Source organism: Cheilinus undulatus, linkage group 14 (genome assembly GCF_018320785.1).
Source record: "Cheilinus undulatus linkage group 14, ASM1832078v1, whole genome shotgun sequence".
NCBI classification, from domain to species: domain Eukaryota; kingdom Metazoa; phylum Chordata; class Actinopteri; order Labriformes; family Labridae; genus Cheilinus; species Cheilinus undulatus.
This window is the reverse complement of record NC_054878.1, coordinates 41,867,916-41,887,182: the sequence shown is the minus strand read 5'-3', so window position 1 is coordinate 41,887,182 and position 19,267 is coordinate 41,867,916. Positions and strand designations below refer to the sequence as shown.

Sequence of the window (19,267 nt, the reverse complement as noted above, 5' to 3'; positions counted from 1 at the left end):
TTATGTGATTGAATTTGCCTTGAATATTACTTTCTTTTTTAAAATTTGTGCTTTTTTCTTGCAGCTCAACATTGAAAAGTGGGGGGCCTGGAAATGCTTCATGGTTTAAGTGAAGATTTGATGAGTAAAATCTAATTTTTACACATAAAAGAACCAAGGCCTTAAATGGACATGTATCTATCTGTACTGTTTTCCTCTGTTTTGCGGTTATTTAAGTATTTTATGGCAGTTTTTTGATGTTTCAGCTTATTTATGTTGTTATCTTGGAATAACAAATCTGGTTTCTGATTATCACGACGAGTAAACCTGCATGTTACTCTGTGATAAGGAGAAACGTGAGTTGAGATGTCGATATAATAACTGAAATGTAATTGTTACCGTGGAAAAATCGAGGTAAAATGGAGTGTATGGATGTGTGTCCTTTCAGGGCTTCTTTAAAGTAGTTAATTAATGCAATATGATTTTTTTTTTTTCAAATGTGCAACGCAAATTTCAGAGCTGATACCGGGCCTTGAAGGCATCACCTGCATCTCGCTCATTCGCCTGAGCCGGGTTTGTTCACCAGTACGCAACATTCACGTTAAGTTAAACAAGCTCGTAATTAGGTGAGTATTGATACATTTTTAGATACACTTTTGTCGAGACAAATGTGAGGACAGCTGTGTACTAGTATGTAGCATCTTCGTCGTCTTACAGCCATGTTTCTGATGAGTTACAGAAACATGTGAAAGCATGTTGGAGTTATTTTATTACTGAGTTCAACCATAGCTCCGAACGACGTCATTTACGTCAACGTTTGCAGACGAGGAACTTTTCTTGTAACGTTCGTTAGACAGGACTGGACAGTTAACGAACTACGTTCCAAAACTTGGCGATTAAAAATTTCCACGATTGTTTTTAAGAAGATGTCTGTCTCAGAACTTGGATAATTGTTTTATTAAATCATTTTAAGTTACGACTCAACTCGGTGTTGAAAGATTTCACAGTAAAGACCGCAGTGTTATAAGATTTTTTAACTATATCATCTCATCTTCAGTGGAGGTTGCGTTCACCCTCCAGTCGTTGTTAACAGTACAAACGTACTGTTTGTACAAACAACTGAAAATTTTCCCATGCTTGTCATCCTTTGTAGAGTCACATTTTATTGGCTGGATTTGTTAATCTCCGTAAAAGAAACACTGTTTTGGAGAAACCGTTAGCTACTTCGAATTTAGCCTGTAAAGCCTCTCAAAGCATGCTAGCTTTAATAGATAGTATGACGGGACTTGTTAGCATTGTAGCTTTGATTTGAGTCACATTGCCTGCCGGTGGGCGGGGTGGGTTATTAGATAAACTCTTGACTGTATAAACAAATCCACGTTTTTCTATTATCACTGGATAATTCGATTATTTTTTTCTTCCCAGGAGGCAGGATGGCAGGCCTGTGGAGATCCTACCAGGTCCTGATGAACAAATATCCCTGGACAGTGCAGATAGTAACTGCTGGTAGGAATTACTCATTCACACCAAGTTCATACTGCTATTATCAAATAAGTGCAAGAACAGAGGGAAGTTTCACAGCACAGTAGTCACATTACATGTGATATAATAAAACATCTAAATGAGGCATTTTAGGGATTTTATAAGTTGAACTCACTTTTTGAGGTAAAGTGAGTGAAAATAATGACAGAAACAGGCTGAAAATGACCTTTGCTCCTGTTTAAAGCTCCTGAATCAACAAAGACAAAAAGGCCTTTGGCTCTTCCTGCTCAAGATGAGTGTCCTCACACTATTAACAGACATGTGAAAGACACCATGATAATGTAACAATCCCACAGTTTAGCCCAAGTTTTTACACTTGATGAGAAACAATGATTCCTGACAACATGGTTTACTTTTAACGCTAGAACTGCCAATGGGAAAAATGTACCCAAGGCTGTTCTGTAATTGTAACTTACATGATGTGTACAATTTTAAAGACTGTCAGTCTTTGACTTTTCCTAAAAGTTTCTTTTATAGCACCTGGTGTCATTAAAGAACTCTTTGCCTAAACCCAAATTTTGTTAATGGACATTTATATCTATAACTAACATGCAGGTCAAATTTACCCCATAAGAAAGCCTTGATTTTCTCACTGTTTTGTTTCACACTAGCAATAAATAGATGGTGCAATGGACATGCCTTCCCTCTATTGCAGCAATGCCTAATAAGTCGATAGATTAACCTTCAACATGGATACAACAAGGAAAAAAAGACATTAACCATTGTTAAATGTCAAATGTAATCTCAGTGCTTCTAATGTGGAAGAATCCAGTGATGGGGACGTTTCAGGGTTAGCAATCAGTCCAAAGACAATTTCCTATGTGATGGATCATCTTCCAACAGTGATCTAGTTTGCTATCTAGCTGTTCAATGTCAGTGGTTAATTAACAGTCCTTGATCAGTACTATTTATAAAAATCAAGACACTTTAATGACAGGTAAATTTGGCCCGTTGGCTGTTTTAGGTGAGGTCCACGGTGGTTCTAGAGTTAAATCATAGAGATCTGTTTTATTGCTTTGTTTCCTTGTAATTCTGCCTTTGTTGAGACAATTGTAACATGAAAATGAAAGAAGCTCTAATTTTATTTTATTTATGAGTTAATTACCATTATCAGACCATTAATTAGAAGAGGACCTTACTGAAAAACATGACAGCTTTTATTAATTCTTTGCAGGAAATTACAGTGTTACAGCAGCTATGATCAAAATCAGGACTTCATACATTACTTGCAACCTTAGGAAAACCTAAAGCATACATGTGTGAATTTACCCTTTGTCCTCTTACGGCTTCTGTATATAGAATTTGCCCATTTCTTTTCATTTAATAACAAGTTCCTTTTTCTGTGGTTAACTCCATGTTAAAATATTAAATCTACCTATAAAAGCAGGTCAGTATACAAACAGGATTTAAATTAATTAATATGTTGAAGACAGTCAAAAAAAACCCAGTTTTGAATCCAGAGTAGTGGACTTTTAAAATGCGATAAAAATTGATGCAAATAATCCCTGCTAACAACAGAAATTATGAGATTGATCACAATTAAAAATTCTAATCTTTCTAAAACTAGAAACCGCTTTTGTGTCAGAGCATGAAAAGGGAAGCCCACATTTCAGGATGTGTCAGACAATTCCTGTTGATACTGGCCACTGACCTTTGGCCTATAAATAAGTAGGATCTCCTAAACTCATTTCCTGTTTGGAAGGTTTGGAGAGCATTGATGGTTTTATAGTGGGTCTATAAACCTAAATAAATCTCACTGTGATATAACTATAAAACTAAAGTCAGTGTAAGTCCATACGATTAAACAGTTGATCATAGAAATGTGTGTTATTTTATTCTAAGGGTGCTCCTCATTTCATTACTATGCGCATTTTGCACCCCTCTCCTTGGCTGATTTAGAAAAAGCTCTCCCCCACCATGATAAAGGGACCTTCAACTGTTAATGGAGTAGAGAGGAGGCTTCTGGAGAAACTCAGAGTGAGGATACGCCAGTATATCCTGCACTGAAGTGTTTTGTTTTAGTTTAGTTTTTTTTTTTAACCTAGGAAGTAGTGATTATTATGCAGATTACATGCAAATAAAGTTTAAAAAAAGTAAAAACCCTCAGTTGTACCTAATAACACAGATCTGTACACATGTGATAAAATTTCACAGGAAGATTAAACGATCAGATTTCTTAACCAAAGTCAAACTGAGTTAATCAGCTGTGTCTGATCATTTACGCCAGTGCTTTCCAGTGTGGGCTGGGCCCCAGAGCTACTGTAGCTGGGCTATGAGAGGTCATTTACAATCATAGAATCATAGATATTTAAATAAATAGATAAATCACATTTAAATGATCATAAAATACTAATTAGATATCATTTATTTTATCTGATATATACAACTTCTTCAATGGTGTTGGATTAACCGGTGACCATTCAACTATTCCTCTTGCTTCCTGGTTTTAAGAATTTATGAATGTCTTCTGAAACATTAATCCTACTTTGAAAGGGTTTTCTGGACCATAATGTTCGTTTACAGAGATGAGTATTAGGAAAAAATGTCTTTGCAAATAACTGATCAAAACAAAATAAATGGCGGGGGCTCACTGAATGTACTCTGTGACCCACAAACATTTTCCAATTAATGTTAATGTAACTGAAAGCAAAGAGTTGTATTGAAATACCTTGTTATACTAGAGGTTAGGTGGGCCCCAGAGGATTTTCAGGTCTCAAATGGGTCTGAAGTGTACTAAATTTGGGAAAAGTTGATTTAGGCATATAAATAAATAACTTTTTTCTTGTTTAAGCTATTTTTTTTATTAATAATACATTGTCCGTTTGTATGTGAAATAATCTAAAAATTTTTAAAAACATTTTTAGATAATGGGTTCCCTGAAAGCTTGTGCAGTGGGTTTCAATTGTATGCCTGCCATCCTCCAGTGTAGTGCAGTTTGATCACCACTAGGTGGGGCCCAATGACTAATAAGCTATTGCGCATCAGGATCAATTGCAGGAAGAACAGGTGCTTTTTCTTGTTACTTCCTGGCAACAAAAAATCAAATTTAACTTCCAAATTAATGCAGAAAAAGCCAGTTCCTCAATGTCTATACAACTTTTACACGCATCCTGTGAGAACCATGATTCTTTTCCCCTCTGAGCTCAGCATCAGACCTCTTCTTAATTTTTGACTGGTTTGTCCTCAGACTCTATGAAATCACAGCCCTTGTCACCCTCTCTCATACCACTTGTCTTTTTTATAGCTCACATATTATGTGCTTCACTAAGTCATTTTTGATCCACATCCTTCTTTTTCCTTTTACTATAATTTTTACTCATTTTCTTTGTCACATGCCATTGTTAAAAGGGAGTAAAAATGGTGGTCAAGGGGTTTATAAAGGGTGGGTTGTTTAAAGCTTGGCTGATTATTGAGGCTGATATTTGGCATTTTGCTGATTATCTGCAGCAGTGTTAATAATAATGCACAATTTATGTATAGAGGCAACGGACAAAACACAGGATCAAAAAAACATTGTTATAATTTGTTGACATTAGTTAAAACAATTATTGAAATTGAGAAAGAAAGCAAAAAAGGGTCACATCACATGTTTTACTGTACCAGTTACAGGTTAAATTGACTAAAGAGTGCATGACTTTGGCTCTGCTGTGAGGCGTGCCTTCCCTCTGGCTCTGTTTTAACTCTCCATTCTCTCACCTAATATTTCGCTCACAACACTATCTGACTGGCGAGGCTTCACACAAGTAAGGGCCAATCAACACAGTAGGCCTGATACAGTGACTGTATTTTATCCTATTGAAATGCAAGGAATTATTGTGTTTATTTTACTCTTTTTTTTAATCACTGCTGTTATTTGATTGCTATACTTTTAGATGTACACAAATTATCACAGAGCATTCTCTGTTGCAATGAAGGCATGATATCTGTACTGACAGATGTTAGCGCAAAAAGGTAAATAGCTGTATCAGCAGGTGTGAACAATTTCTGCTAATATTTACAGCTGGTATAGTTGGTAGTTTTTATTTTATGAAAGTGTCATACATACAATCATATGCCCACATGGGCTGACATGACACCAGGAATTTAAACAACCCAGGATCAGAGTGTGTATTAGTTCTTTCAGTATCATAGAACAGTAAAGGAGGATGGTGACAAACTGAAGATTAATTGATTAGTGAAATAAAGAATCTTGTCATCTTTTCCAGTCATTTTGAGACAAAATTATCAAGTTTAATCACATCAAATTTAAACAGCCATTTCAGATTCTGCTCATCAGGTGACTGCAGAGTTTCATGGTTTTGTAAAGCCGTTTCATGGAGCAGTTTTGTCTTAGGTCATCATGTTTGCTACAGAGCAAAAGAAAATGGGAAAACTTTCTAATTCTGCTAAATCACACAACTCTCAAAGTGTTTTCTCTGGGAATATTTTTTTAAATGACTGACCTCAACGGCCACATTACAATTAAGAAATCAATTTTAGCAGATGCCAATATTAGAATAAAGCCCAGAACTAAAACTTCAGTGCTGGAAACACACTTTAAAGTTTAAGGATGGACAAAGAAAAAGACTTCAGCTGATGCAGGTCCTGTCTTAACTTCCACAAACTTCTTTGTATGATTGGCTGATATTTACACCAATATATCAACTGTAAATATAAGCAGAAATGTCATTCTGCTTGTAAAATAATGAACTTTTTAATCTAATATAAGCAGTAACAAATATTCCAACAATATTGTGCATTCATAATTCAGAGCGTTTGTTTTAAGCCTCAGCTGGTCAGTTTTTGAGTGACCCATTTTTATCCCATTACATGTAGTAAATGTAACATTTCAGTAACTGAAGTTAAGGGCTCATTTTTAATGTAATTGCCTGTTGGTTCCAAATATCAGGTCCAGTCACATAACTACAAATAGAAAGTATCATATAGGCCCAGAATAAACATCATCAGGCATCCCCTAGTGTTGTTACCACATATCATTTTATTGCAGGTGTTTCTGAATGAAAATGTCTTCTACTGTGTATGAGACTGCTGGTTAAGAATATTTTGGATTTATCCTCACCGACTACTTACTGACCAGACTGACATATACACGTTACTCACTAAGGGACGAGGACATTTTCTACCCTCTATTGATGAATAATGGCCCCGGAAACTTTGAGTCTTCTCTCTAAAGCTTGACTGAGTCACAGTGGCTGATGGGAGATGTTTGTATTTATTGCTTTAAAAGGTAAACTTGTGTGTGTGTGAGCTCATTTGTCCAACTTGTCACCTTAACCTCCTTTATTGGCTCTCCTTTGACATTTTAAGGAAAAGGTCGCCTGTTGTTCAGCTGTGCTGTCAGTTTTAACTGGCTTCACTGTGAGGACACATTATGTTGGTGTGTTTTCAAGCTTTTTCTGTCTGATTTAATGAGATTTTAAGTGTCTTTTTATGAGTCAGGGCAATAAAAACAGCACTCTTTGTGATCGTAATTGTTGTAAAATGATGGCTGCGGTTTGTTTAGTGCTCTGTACTTTAGAGATTTGGTTTGACATGGCATTTGCTCTTAAGTTTAGTCTTGCTGATGTTATTCTCTTTCATGTAAACAAGCTCTAAAAACCCAGCTGATCCAGGAACATCATCAGATGCTTTTAATGATGAGCTAATGGAGCATTAGGCAGCCAAAGAGTGGGGGTTGAGGTGTTTGTGGAAACCAAAATAGAGAGATAAAAGAGCAAATATTGTTCTAAATTCATCAGGAGGTTAGAGGTTATGCTGCTGTTTGTCTGATTGATTTATAGATGGATGCTTTTAAAAGTTACGGGATGTTTTGTCCAAGAGATGTTTGTCAGCACATTAGGGGAGCATTATAATCTATTTTTAAGGTCTGCAACTAATAACCATTTATATTTTTAATTGTGTATCAATCATTTGTTTATTAAAATGTATATTCAAGAAACTCTAACCAGAGAATGCTTATCACAAATTTATTTAAATGACTGAATTTTCTTAAAACAGTTGGTAATGAATATGGATTCAGCATACATATATTCAAACATACATTTAGCAAACATATATTGGTAAAACAACATTTCAACCAACCCCACCAGCTGTACAACCTTAGAGTTTAAGAAGTACCTTATGAATGTTATCCATGAGGGAAAACACACTTTAAAGGATATTTCTATTTAGAGCTGAACGATTTGCAAAAATAGTCTAATCGCAATTTTTCTCCCCAATATTGTGATTGCAATTTAATATGCAAGTGTTATTAGGTTTCTTATCTTGTGTTTTTTGTTTTTTTTTTTTAACTGCGAGCAATAAATCATTATATATTATAACATACATTTATTGAAACATTTACATTTATTAAACTCATACATTTAACAATTTAATTGCAAAATGGATATGGAGTTCAACTTGTCAGAGAAGAATCTGCTTAAAAGATGCTCCCTGGGTTGGTCAAGCAGCATGCTTTGACTTTACAGGGAGTGCATATGATTCTCATATATATCCATTTATGACAATGTGGAATTAAAACAATGGAATTATTACATCCATAATTGCATGAATCAGAATATGAGGGTGTAACCAGCTTTAAGCTATGAAGGAGGAGGCTGGGGTGGAGGAGGTGAGCTTTGCCAGCAGCAGCATCATCATGGTGCATCAGCATTGATGCAAACAGGGATTAGGGAGAAGTATGTCATTTAAAGGGACTGCTGTGTTGAAACATGAATCTCTGCTGCTGCAAAAAAAGATGATATCAAACTGGTATGTTGACAAATTTCAAGTTTAAGAAATACTGCAACTTCTGTGATGTATGAATTACAGCAGGCCATATTGCGATTTAATCTAATGTGCAATTATTGCCCAGCCCTATTTCTATTTGCATTTTCAATATTAGGGATGTAGAGTAGAAAGGATGCAGGGTACTGGATTTTTGCTTGAAAACCAGAGTAACATCTCATGATTTTAAAAATTAAAAGTAAAAACAACAACAATATGCAAATTAGAATGTGTGCTTTTTAGAGCAATGTATCATTTTTATTATTTATGAAAAATGCTGTAACATCGCTTTCAATAAAAAGCTGCTGCAGTGGTTGCTCATGCAAAATCCTGACTTGTCTATGTCAGGATGGGACCTTACAACAGAGTCAGAGCGGAGCGCTTAAAACACATTTTTCCATGTACATTGATCTGTGTAGTTTTTAAAATGCTTTAGAAGAGATGATATCTTCAACACTCTCTGCTTTCACATCCGGAGGCGTTTTATAAACAGCGCAGAGATGAGGAGCAGGAGAATAGTGCAGCAGGCCTCACTGCTCTGTCTCTCTTGCAGTGGGAACAGGGAGCCCACTTTTGCTCTTTGTGTTTTGCCGGCTACTTCCTCTTCTTCGTTGGCAGTTTAATAGCAGTTAGCAATTGCACTTACCAGCATTACTGCCACCAAGTTTTACAGCGTCACATTTCTTTTTCCTTTCTTTTCTCTAGTTTTTCATAATGGTTTGGACATTTTTGTCTGTGACAACATGCACCAAACTGTGATGGTTTGGGATGGATATAAAAACCGTCACACCCATATTCCAAGGTGCTGTATGGGGTTGAGGTCAGGGCTCTGTGTGGGCCGGTCATTTCTTCCACACCAAACTCATCAAACCATCTATTTTTAGTCCTTGCTTTGAGCAGTGCGGCACAGTCATGGTGGAATACAAACTGACCTTCCCCAAACTTTTGCCATACAGTTGTAAACATAGCATTGTCCAAAATAAATGAACGCTGAAGCATTAAGATTGGCCTTCACAGGAGAGAAGGGGGGGGGGGGTAGCCAGAACCCTAAAAAATAACCCCATACCATTATCCCTCCACCAAACTTCACAGTTGGAACAATTGAGTCAGACAGTGTCAACATTCTCCCAGCATTGACTTAACACAGACTCACCCATCTGACTGCCAAAGAGATTCCTCACTCCACAGAACAAATTTCCACTGCTCCACAGGCCAGTGGAGCTTTACACCTTTCCACTCTACATTGGACTTAGTGATGTGAGGCTTGCATATAGCTTCTCAGCCATGTAAACCCATTCCATGAAGCTCCTGCTGTACAGTTTTTGTGCTTAAATTAATACCAGTGGAAGTTCAGAACTCTCCAGCTATGGAATCAGCTGAGCGTTGGTGACTCTTAGCAGTTGTGGACTCCGCTCTGTGATTTTTTTGTTGTTGTTGTTGTTGTTTTTTTTTGAGGTCTTCTGCTTTGTGTCTGAGTTGCTGTTGTTCCTAAATACTTCCACTTTCTAATAATATCTCTTACACTTGACTGTAGATTATCAGGCAGTGATGAAATTTTATGAACGCTATATTGCAAAGGTGGCATTCATCACAGTACCAGGCTTGAAGTCACTGAGGTCTTCAGAACGACACATATAGGATTACAAATGTTTGCAGATGGAGACTGCACGGCTAGGTGAGGTCTGATTAACAGGTGTGGCCAAATACATTTATCCACATAGTGTATTTTGGAAAATATTGTTGCTTTTTATAGACCTTTGAATGTACACCCTGCAGACATTGGTGTGTTTTAGTCTTGGATGGAGGGAAACTAACATGAACTCTAAAGAGACAAATGTGATTTCTTTTTCTATCTTGTACTTGGTTATACTTTGTTTGGCTGCTAGTATTATTCCTCCTTTTTTTTTCATTTCATTCCCACAATTTCTATTATTACTGTTTTACCCTTTTTAGCTCTGTCTTATGTAATAAGTTTGAAAACCAATAAGGAAACAACAGGGGGAAACTGAAAAATAACTAAAGAGTAGCAAAAAAGTTTTAACTTACAAAAGTAATTTCTACAAAGACAAAGATATAAACACAGACGAGAGCTGGATCAACTTTCTACCAGAGAAAAGGAAAAATGCCTGAGAGGGAGGTGAGTGCTAATGCTGCCTTAATGCTTTGTCGGCTGAAAATTAAATGTCTTTTATAGACATCTGTACTAAAAGCACAGTCACTTATTAAAAACGAGATTTAAACTCAATAATGTAGTTTTATCATGTTTTAGGTATTTTAGAGGCTTTATATTAGAAAAACTGATAAAAGCACAAGGGGTAGCTCCATTTCTCTTGTTGAATGAGCTGCTTATTTAGTAAAAAAACATTTAACAGCCATGCATACAAAAAATAGAAAATTTCCGACTATAATGTGTAAAAAAAAGCCATGTAATAATAAGTGAAAGGCAGCAAATGTTTCACAAAAGTGACAAAAATTTTGATAGCAAATCTTTTTTTTTTAATACTAATAATCTTATCGGGGAACACATTCTTCTGTACGTCTAACCCTAAAAGTGCAGTGGTGTTACTCATGCTTGAAAGCATCTTGTGCAGTAACCATAGTAACCATCTCATGAGCAATATGACTTGACAACTTTGACAAACGTCTTATATTTTAAGAATGATCTGACTGGACTCTTTCTAAACTCGACACCTCAAATCTTTCATCTAAACCTTAATAGGCACCGCCTGTTAGTCTTTTCTTTGTTTCTTCCTTGTTTTTTTAAATGAGTACAGAAAATTTTTTTGCCCGATGTGTAAAAACAATAAAGCTGTTCTAATCCTTAATTTATTCCAAAAGTATTAATACATCAGAAAAAATAGATATGGTTAGGTAAGGTAAGGCAAGTGTATTTGTATAGCACATTTCAGCAACAAGGCAATTCAAAGTGCTTCACACAGGACATTAAAATACAATGACAAATGGAAAAAGACAATAAAATTTTTTTAATGAAAAACAAAGTAATTAAAACAGCAAATAAAATCCACAAAAGATAAAAACAAAGATATGAAAGTAAAAGTTACAGTGCAGAGTTGCAGTTGAAATAGAAAATGTAAAAAGTGATACAGTGTTTTAATCAAAGGCAGCAGTGAACAGGTGTGTCTTCAACCTTGATTTAAAAGAGCTCAGACTTTGAGCAGACCTGATGTTTTCTGGGAGTTTGTTTCAGATATATGGAGCATAGAAACTGAATGCTGATTCTCCATGTTTGGTTCTGACTCTGGGGACACAGAGCAGACCTGCACCAGACGACCTGAGCAGTCTGGATGGTTCATACTGGACAAGATGGTCTCTGATGTATTTTGGGCCTAAACCATTCAGTGCTTTATAAGCTAACAGGAGTATCTTAAAGTCTATTGTCTGAGAGACAGGGAGCCAGTGTAGAGACCTCAGAACAGGACTAATGTGGTCTACTCTCTTTGTCTTAGTGAGGACTCGAGCAGCAGCATTTTGAATCAGCTGCAGTTGTCTGATTGACTTTTTAGGCAGACCAGAGAAGATACTGTTACAGTAATCAACTCGACTAAAGATAAATGCATGGGCAAGTTTTTCAAGGTCCTGCTGCGACATCAGTCCTTTAATCCTAGAAATATTCTTGAGGTGATAACAAGTTGACTTTGTAATTGTTTTTATGTGGTCTTTAAAATCAGAATCCATGACAACACCCAGAGATTCCTCCTTGGGTCCAAAAACAACTACCTCAGTTTTTTTCTCTGTTTAACTGAAGAAAATTATAGCGCATCCACTCAGTAATTTTTTTCCATGCATTTACCCAGTGCTTTTATGGGGCCATGGTCACCTGGGGACATTGAAATGTAAAGCTGTATCATCTGGCATAGTTATGGTAATTTATTTTATTGTTTTCAATGATCTGAGCAAGTGGAAGCATGTGGATGTTAAACAGAAGAGGCCCCAGGATGGAGCCTTGGGGGACTCCACATGTAATTTTGGTCTGCTCGGATTTAAAGTTACCTATTGACACAAAATAATCCCTGTCCTTTAAGTAGGATGCAAACCAATCAAGAACTGTGCCAGATAGTCCCACCCAGTTTTCCAGTCGGTCAAGTTATATATTGTGGTTGACTATGCTGAATGCAGCACTGAGGTCCAATAACACTAAGACTGAAGTTCTGCCATGATCTGTGTTTAAGCGAATGTCATTAAACACTTTGACCAGAGTGGTCTCAGTGCTGTGATGTGGTCTAAAACCTGACTGGTTAGATGCAGCTGCCTCCTAATCAGGAAAATAGTGACACATCATAAACATGGATTTTGGTAGTTTCATTGACAAAAACTCAAGCAGAATAGGCCTACAACTGTTTCTTACCAAAATCTCTGGACATAGACAACTTAAAAAAAAAGGATTTGTCATGAGTTTAGTTGGTTTGTGTAAATCTAATGTTGACAACCTCTGAGCAGACAAAGAGCAAGGGCACTCTATGGCAGGGGATCCTGGAGCCCAGGATGGGAACCAATCATCTAGTGACAGTGATACTCAATGTGTGGCTTTTGAGCCACATGTGGCTCTTTTGTGATTATTTGTGGCTCTTTTATGTCTTAATTTGAAATATTATTCCAACAGAAAAACTTAGAAAAGGCAAACTTTGACTTCAGAAATTAACCACATTAATCTGTTTTTTTTCCCAGACTTACACAGAAGGCTTTATTTGTCAGACTTAATTGCCACATTTATCCCATTTATGTCCTTTTTCATTATTTTTTTCCACTTTTCACCCTATAAAGCTTCCTTTGCCATTAAATACCACTTTTTTTTTGCCACTCTTTTTTTTGCCACTTTTATCTCATTTTGCCCCTTTTCACCATTTTCTCATTACTTTTTGCAAATTTAAGCTACCTTTTGCCATCAAATACCACTTGTTCCGTATTTTTTTTGCCCTATTTTGTCACTCTTGACTGCTTTTTGCCCATCTTAGTCACTTCTCCCTCATTTATTGCCACATTTTTGCCACTTTTGGACCATTTCTGCCCCTTTACACCATTTTTCCACCACGTTTCACCCATTTCAGCTACCTTTTGCCATTAGATACCACTGGTTTCCCTTTTTTGCCCATTTTTGCAACCACTTTATCTAATTTTTGCCCTTTTTCACAATTTTTTGCCCATTAAAGCTACCATTTGCCATTAAATACCACTTGTTTTCTATTTCTTTTGCCCTATTTGCCACTCTTGATTGCTTTTTTGCCCATTTTAGTCACTTTTCTCTCATTTTTTGCCACTTTTGGACCACTTTTATCTTTATTGCTCCTTCAAGCTGTTTTTGCGATTTTTCACCACTTAGATTGTGGCTCTTGCAAAGGTATTTTTCAACAATTTGGCTCTTTGGTTAAGCAGGGTTGAGTAACTCTGGTCTAGTGGTTAGGTTGCGCCCTGTGTATGTGGGCAGCCTGGGTTCAAGTTTGACCTGGGGCTCCTGTCCTCTCATCCTCACTCTCTCATCCCTGTTTCTGACTCTTATCAACTGTCTTCCTCTGAAAATAAAGGCATGCTAAAGCCTAATAATATATCTTTAAAAAAATAAACTAACTGACCTAATGCAAAAAAGTTGCATTGAACTGTAGATAATTTTATCAGAATAGTCAGCACTCTTAGCATGTTTTGGGGTGAGTTGTGGGTTAGTATAGCATCCTTCAGAGTCTGTATCATGTTGGTTTTGCACCAACACTTCCTCATATTTTGTGAAACCTCATATCTAACTGAATGGTTTTCCACTTTTAGCTCCTTGTGTTTCTAATATTTTTATAGGATAATGTAAACATGAGTCCCTATTGCTGCTACAGTAAAAATATCAACTACACTTGTACAGTCATCCACAGGAACAGTCTCACCTGCATCACCACGCTCAGTGTCTGTCTGCTGTTTGTCCTTCAGGCTCTCTAGTGGGCGTTGGTGATGTCATCTCCCAACAGCTGATCGAGAGAAGAGGATTGGCTCATCACAACGTTCGACGGACTGCCAAGATGATGAGTATCGGCTTCTTCTTTGTGGTTAGTGGTGTCGTCTTCTCATGCATCTACACCTCCAGATAATCTTTAGGATCAATTAATTTACTTATAAACTTCAGGAATATATATATATATCTGCAGAACATCCAATAAAGAATTCAAAATGCAAGTCACAATTTCTTTGACCCATATGTAACATCATGAAACTGTGTCTTTTATGCAGACATTTAAAAATCAGTAGACTGCAAATTAACCAACAGAAAAAAAACACAAAACACACAACTGTGATTAACCACATTTCTGGAGAGCTGAGTTCAGTTTCACTAGCCACACTCAGGCCTTATCACTGCCAGATCTGTTGAATCCAGAAATTATTTATATAAAACCTGTCTGACAAAGTAAAGGAGGCTAAAAAATCTCAAAAAACAACATGTCATGGTGCCCTCTAAAGAAATTCAAGCACACATGAGAAACAAAGTCACTGACATTTATCAGTCTGGAAAGGGTTACAGAGCCATTATCCACAAATGGAGAAAACTTTGAACAATGGTGAACATTCCCAGGAGTGTCCAACCTACCAAAATGACTTCAAGAGGGCATTGTTGACTCATCCAGGAGGTCACAAAGGAACCAGAACAGAATCTAAAGACCAGCAGGTCTCATTTGACTCAGTGAAAGTGAGTGTTCATAATTCAACAATAAGAAAGAGACTGGGCAAAAATGGCATCCATGGGAGAGTTCCAAGGCCGAAACCACTGCTAGCCAAAAAGAACACAAAGGCTAGCATCATGTTTGACTAAAAACACAGTCTATGATCCCCAAGACTTTTGGGAAAACATCCTATAGACTGATGAGAAAAGAATTGAAATTTATGGGAGGTGTGCATTCTGTTGCGTAAAACTAACACAGCATTTCATCAAGAGATCATCACTGTTGGAACCAGAAAATCCTGAAGGTGTGTCTCTGTCTGACCTCAAGCTCAAGCACACTTGGGTTATGCAGTAGGACAACTGAATTGAGATGAGCTGAGTTGCCGTGACAACACCTTAAATAGTCCGTTCATGCTTGAAAACCCTCCAGTGTGGCTGAGTTAAAACAATTCTTCAAAAAAGAGTGGGCTAAAACTCCTCCACAGCGATGTGAAAAACTCATTGCCAGTTATTACAAACACTTGCTTGCAGTTGTTGCAGCCAAAGGTAGCAGGACATTTTGGATGGCTTTTTCCCTTAATAAATGAAATGATCTTCAAAGAAATTTTGCATTTACTTGAGTTATATTTGTCTAATATTAATATTGGTTTGATCTGAAACATTTAAGTGACAAACAAAAAAAAGAGATCAGGAAGGGGGGAAATACTTTATGCTCTTTTCACAGCACTGTAAGTAACAGAAGACAAAAAAGTGTGTGGGGAGTTTTGTAATGCTTGAAGAGATTTTATTCTTTCATAAACTCCATTTCTGTTCCATGTAGAGCAGCAGTGTCTAACATGTGGCCAGTGGGATAAGCAGTATAGATAATAGTTGGAAGATTTACATGGATCAAAAATCATATACATCATATTTTTAGTTCTATGTATCTCTTGAAAAATTGTGTTGATGTGTGATCTACTTATGATCATGCTGATGATTATCCATGGTGCACATTGTTCCTTTATTCTTTTGTATTTTGTAAAATCTTTCTGCGATCTCGTCATGTGACAGCAGAATAAAGGGGCACATTTCTTTGATGACGTCTACACCACATAAATAAAGTTTATTTATATTTCTGTAATCGTCTTAATGTCTAGTCAGTCAGCTTTCTCTTCATTTAAAATCGTAGACAGAAGATTAATGTCAGTTTTATTTAAAGAAGCTCTTCTTTCTACATGGTCATTTTAGAACAACATGAATGCACATCCTGTAAAAAACAAAACACCACTCTAACACGTCACGTTTGTTCTAGATAAAGTTTGGTGGTTCAAATTTAGCTAATTCTAGTTAGCATGTAGAAATCAATCTCTTCATAGCGTTTAAACTATTGTGGAGCATTAGGAAACTACAGGAAACCATAAAAAGTCACATTTGTAAGCATGGTTCTCTGGTTTTATTACAAAGGGTCCAGTGATCGGAGGCTGGTACAAAGTTCTGGACCGACTCGTGGTTGGAGGAACAAAAAGTGCCGCCATGAAGAAAATGCTGGTTGACCAGGTGAGAGCACCATCTTCATTTCCTTTTGATTTATTTATAGACAAGACAAAGATATTTTTTAAAAAACTAAGTGAAAACAAGTTTGATACAAATGGCCTGTCAGTGTGTTTCCATCCTCCTCAGGCTCATTATTTGTGGCTAACAGGGCAGATAAGTCCCGACCACAGAGAGACAATTTCTTCACATCAGGCTGACGGACAGGAAAGATGTCAAATTTGTATAAAGAGCTGAAATTTGGGGATGTTCCTGTAAGATCCTCCCTGTTTTTCACAGCTGTTTAAATGTGAGCATCAAAGATGGCACAGGGGTTAACATTTTGTTTCTAGATTCATTGCATCTCTTTGATATTTTTAATGATAAACATGATTTTAAAAAGTCGGAGGGTAAAAGATGAGATGGCTGGATTTTGCTCAATTAACCAATAACTCTTGGGTCAAGAAAATATCTAAAAATAATCCCTATTTTTATTGTCAAGTTTTGCTTTGTCAGAGTCACAGAACAAACCCCAGAGCAAATTTTTGGAGCTGTGGCCAACAAATATGTGTGAATGCACGGAAACAACGTTCACTGTGTCGTTTTTGGACTGGATAGGCATGAGACTCGGTAGTCATGATGTGACACATATGGTGTATGTTACAGCAGTGGTTCCCAAATGGTTTTCTGCGGAGCCCTCATTTGGCAGTGTTATTTTAAGGCCCACTCCTTCACTCACTGTGCGCATCACTGTTAATTAAGGCAGCCATTTGAGTATATTCTCAGTCCTTGAATTAAAATGCCTTTGAGTTTTAGTCACATTTTGGCCATTGGCCACAGGGCTGATGTGGTGGAGTAGGGGTTATAACACCTTAATATGCCTATAAGTGCGTTGAATATAATTAAGGGAGGGAAAAGAAGTGATAAGATAAAGGTATACAATACAAAATAAAGAATGAATACACAGGAGTAAAGATAATGGTTTACTTTAGCTGAATTTGTCATCAGAAAATGTAAAATGTAGATAAAATATAACCGACTCTTCATCACTCTGCCCTCTGCTGTTTGACTGGATCAAACTCCTGCAGAATGAGACGTCAGAGCTTTCAGTTCACTTATCCTGAAATATTTATTGAAGCAAAGGGTCCACTCCTCCGCTCGAATGGCTCTGTGTCCACATTGCACGCTGCTCCGTCCGCCTCACTGATAACTGAAGAGTCTTTTGATAAATAGAAACATTAAATGCAGCTGTAGCTTCTTTCTACGTCAGACCTGAATAAGTGAAGAAGGCTTGAGGATGTTTTATGTAAGTTTCATATGTAGGGAGCAGTTTCAACTCACTGTAAACACTTAAACAGAGGTTATGGTGTTTTAAAGGTTTGAGTGGATGTTTTTAGGCTGAAAAGGTTCAGTTTTCAATAAGTCACATAAAGAAAATCTTACATACAGTTTGGATGCATGAAATACTTATTTTTGCATCAAAAATATCATTATGTAGTCACATTACAAGACTTTCTCTCGTTCTTTCTTTCCTTTTAGAAGGAAGCAATACTTTCTACTGCTAATTAAAGCTGTTCCATTACAGTTGAATTGCAATTATCGACCAGTGAAATTACATTTGTTACATTATGGGTTGTCATTACATTATCAGCTCTTGCAAAGCCATAGATATATGATAATTATGAAAAATTACCTGGTAACAGGTAGCATTTCTCACGTGTGATCTCTGGTTCTGAACCTCTCTGCACCTCTCTGTGTTAATTTAACCCCCACTGTTAATTTAGCCTATATAAGGCAGTTTTTCTGATAAACCCCAGCAACCTGCAGAACCCATAAAAGCATCTCTGAGCATGACAAACAGATGAGCATGTTTTCATGGTGGCTTTAAGAGGCTACATCATTTTCATCAGCAGTACAACAGGTTAATTTATTCCTGTGTGATCTCTTATTCTCTTTATCTTCCTCTTCTCTCTGCACACAGGTGTTTGCAGCTAAATGTAAATGAAGGGCCTGTTTTTAATGTAAATGTTATCCTCTTTCAACTCCTGAAACCACCCCTGTAAATGAAGGTATGGCATACAGCCTGAGAAGGAGAAATTAATATGGATAATTTCTTCACCTGATCAGTAATTACACATCTCTTTGCCCTTCCTGAATCATCCATCTGCTATTTTTAAAGCCAAGAAATCTGAATCAACTTAACAGTTTATGGCCTTATGTGGGTAGAGCTTGAAAAAGGCAGCGCTGACAGCAGTGATACAGCAAAAATGCGGTATTTGGTACCATATTATGGTAACATTTTATGTTTTTAACCAAAACCATCGGGTGACCCTCAGAAATTATTTTGCCATCCTCATGGAGGTCGGGGCTTCAAGGGTTAAGAGCGACTGGACTATTAAAGACTAAGAAATGACATTAACAAATAATATGAAAGCCTCTGATTAAATCGTCTTTTAAATAATAATGGTATAAAACATATGTATTTGTATTAGAGTTGCCATTGTTAATGTATTAATTTCAATCAAGGTTAATAACAAATGCATGAACTTTTTTATGGAGATGAATCGCATGCTTTATCTTCTTCAGCATACTCTGTTGAAGTCACTGCAGCGTCTCCCTGCAGCCACAGTGATGTGAAAGCAGCAATTTTTAATTTTAGTCTTAGCCTTTAGATGATATGTCTTGTCACATTTGAGTCATTTCTATCCTTTTTAGTATTAGTCTAGTTTTAGTCAACGAAAACTCCAAAAACCTTTTCATCTAGTTTTAGTCTATAAAAATCTGGTACTAAATCATGGTAGTGTTCTATGCACTCTGCCA

At 36.7% G+C, this 19,267-nt stretch overlaps 1 protein-coding gene across 1 annotated transcript in view; it reads left to right on the top strand.

Moving 5' to 3' along the window:
* The first annotated feature begins 523 nt into the window (after positions 1 to 523).
* mpv17 (mitochondrial inner membrane protein MPV17) overlaps positions 524 to 19,267 on the top strand; it is a 29,721-nt gene continuing 10,977 nt past the window's right edge. The window contains exons 1-4 of the mRNA XM_041804590.1: positions 524 to 605; positions 1,405 to 1,485; positions 14,215 to 14,330; positions 16,382 to 16,474. Coding sequence (XP_041660524.1) covers positions 1,413 to 1,485; positions 14,215 to 14,330; positions 16,382 to 16,474 — 282 coding nt within the window. The 5' untranslated portion in view covers positions 524 to 605; positions 1,405 to 1,412. The remainder of the gene's footprint in view (positions 606 to 1,404; positions 1,486 to 14,214; positions 14,331 to 16,381; positions 16,475 to 19,267) is intronic.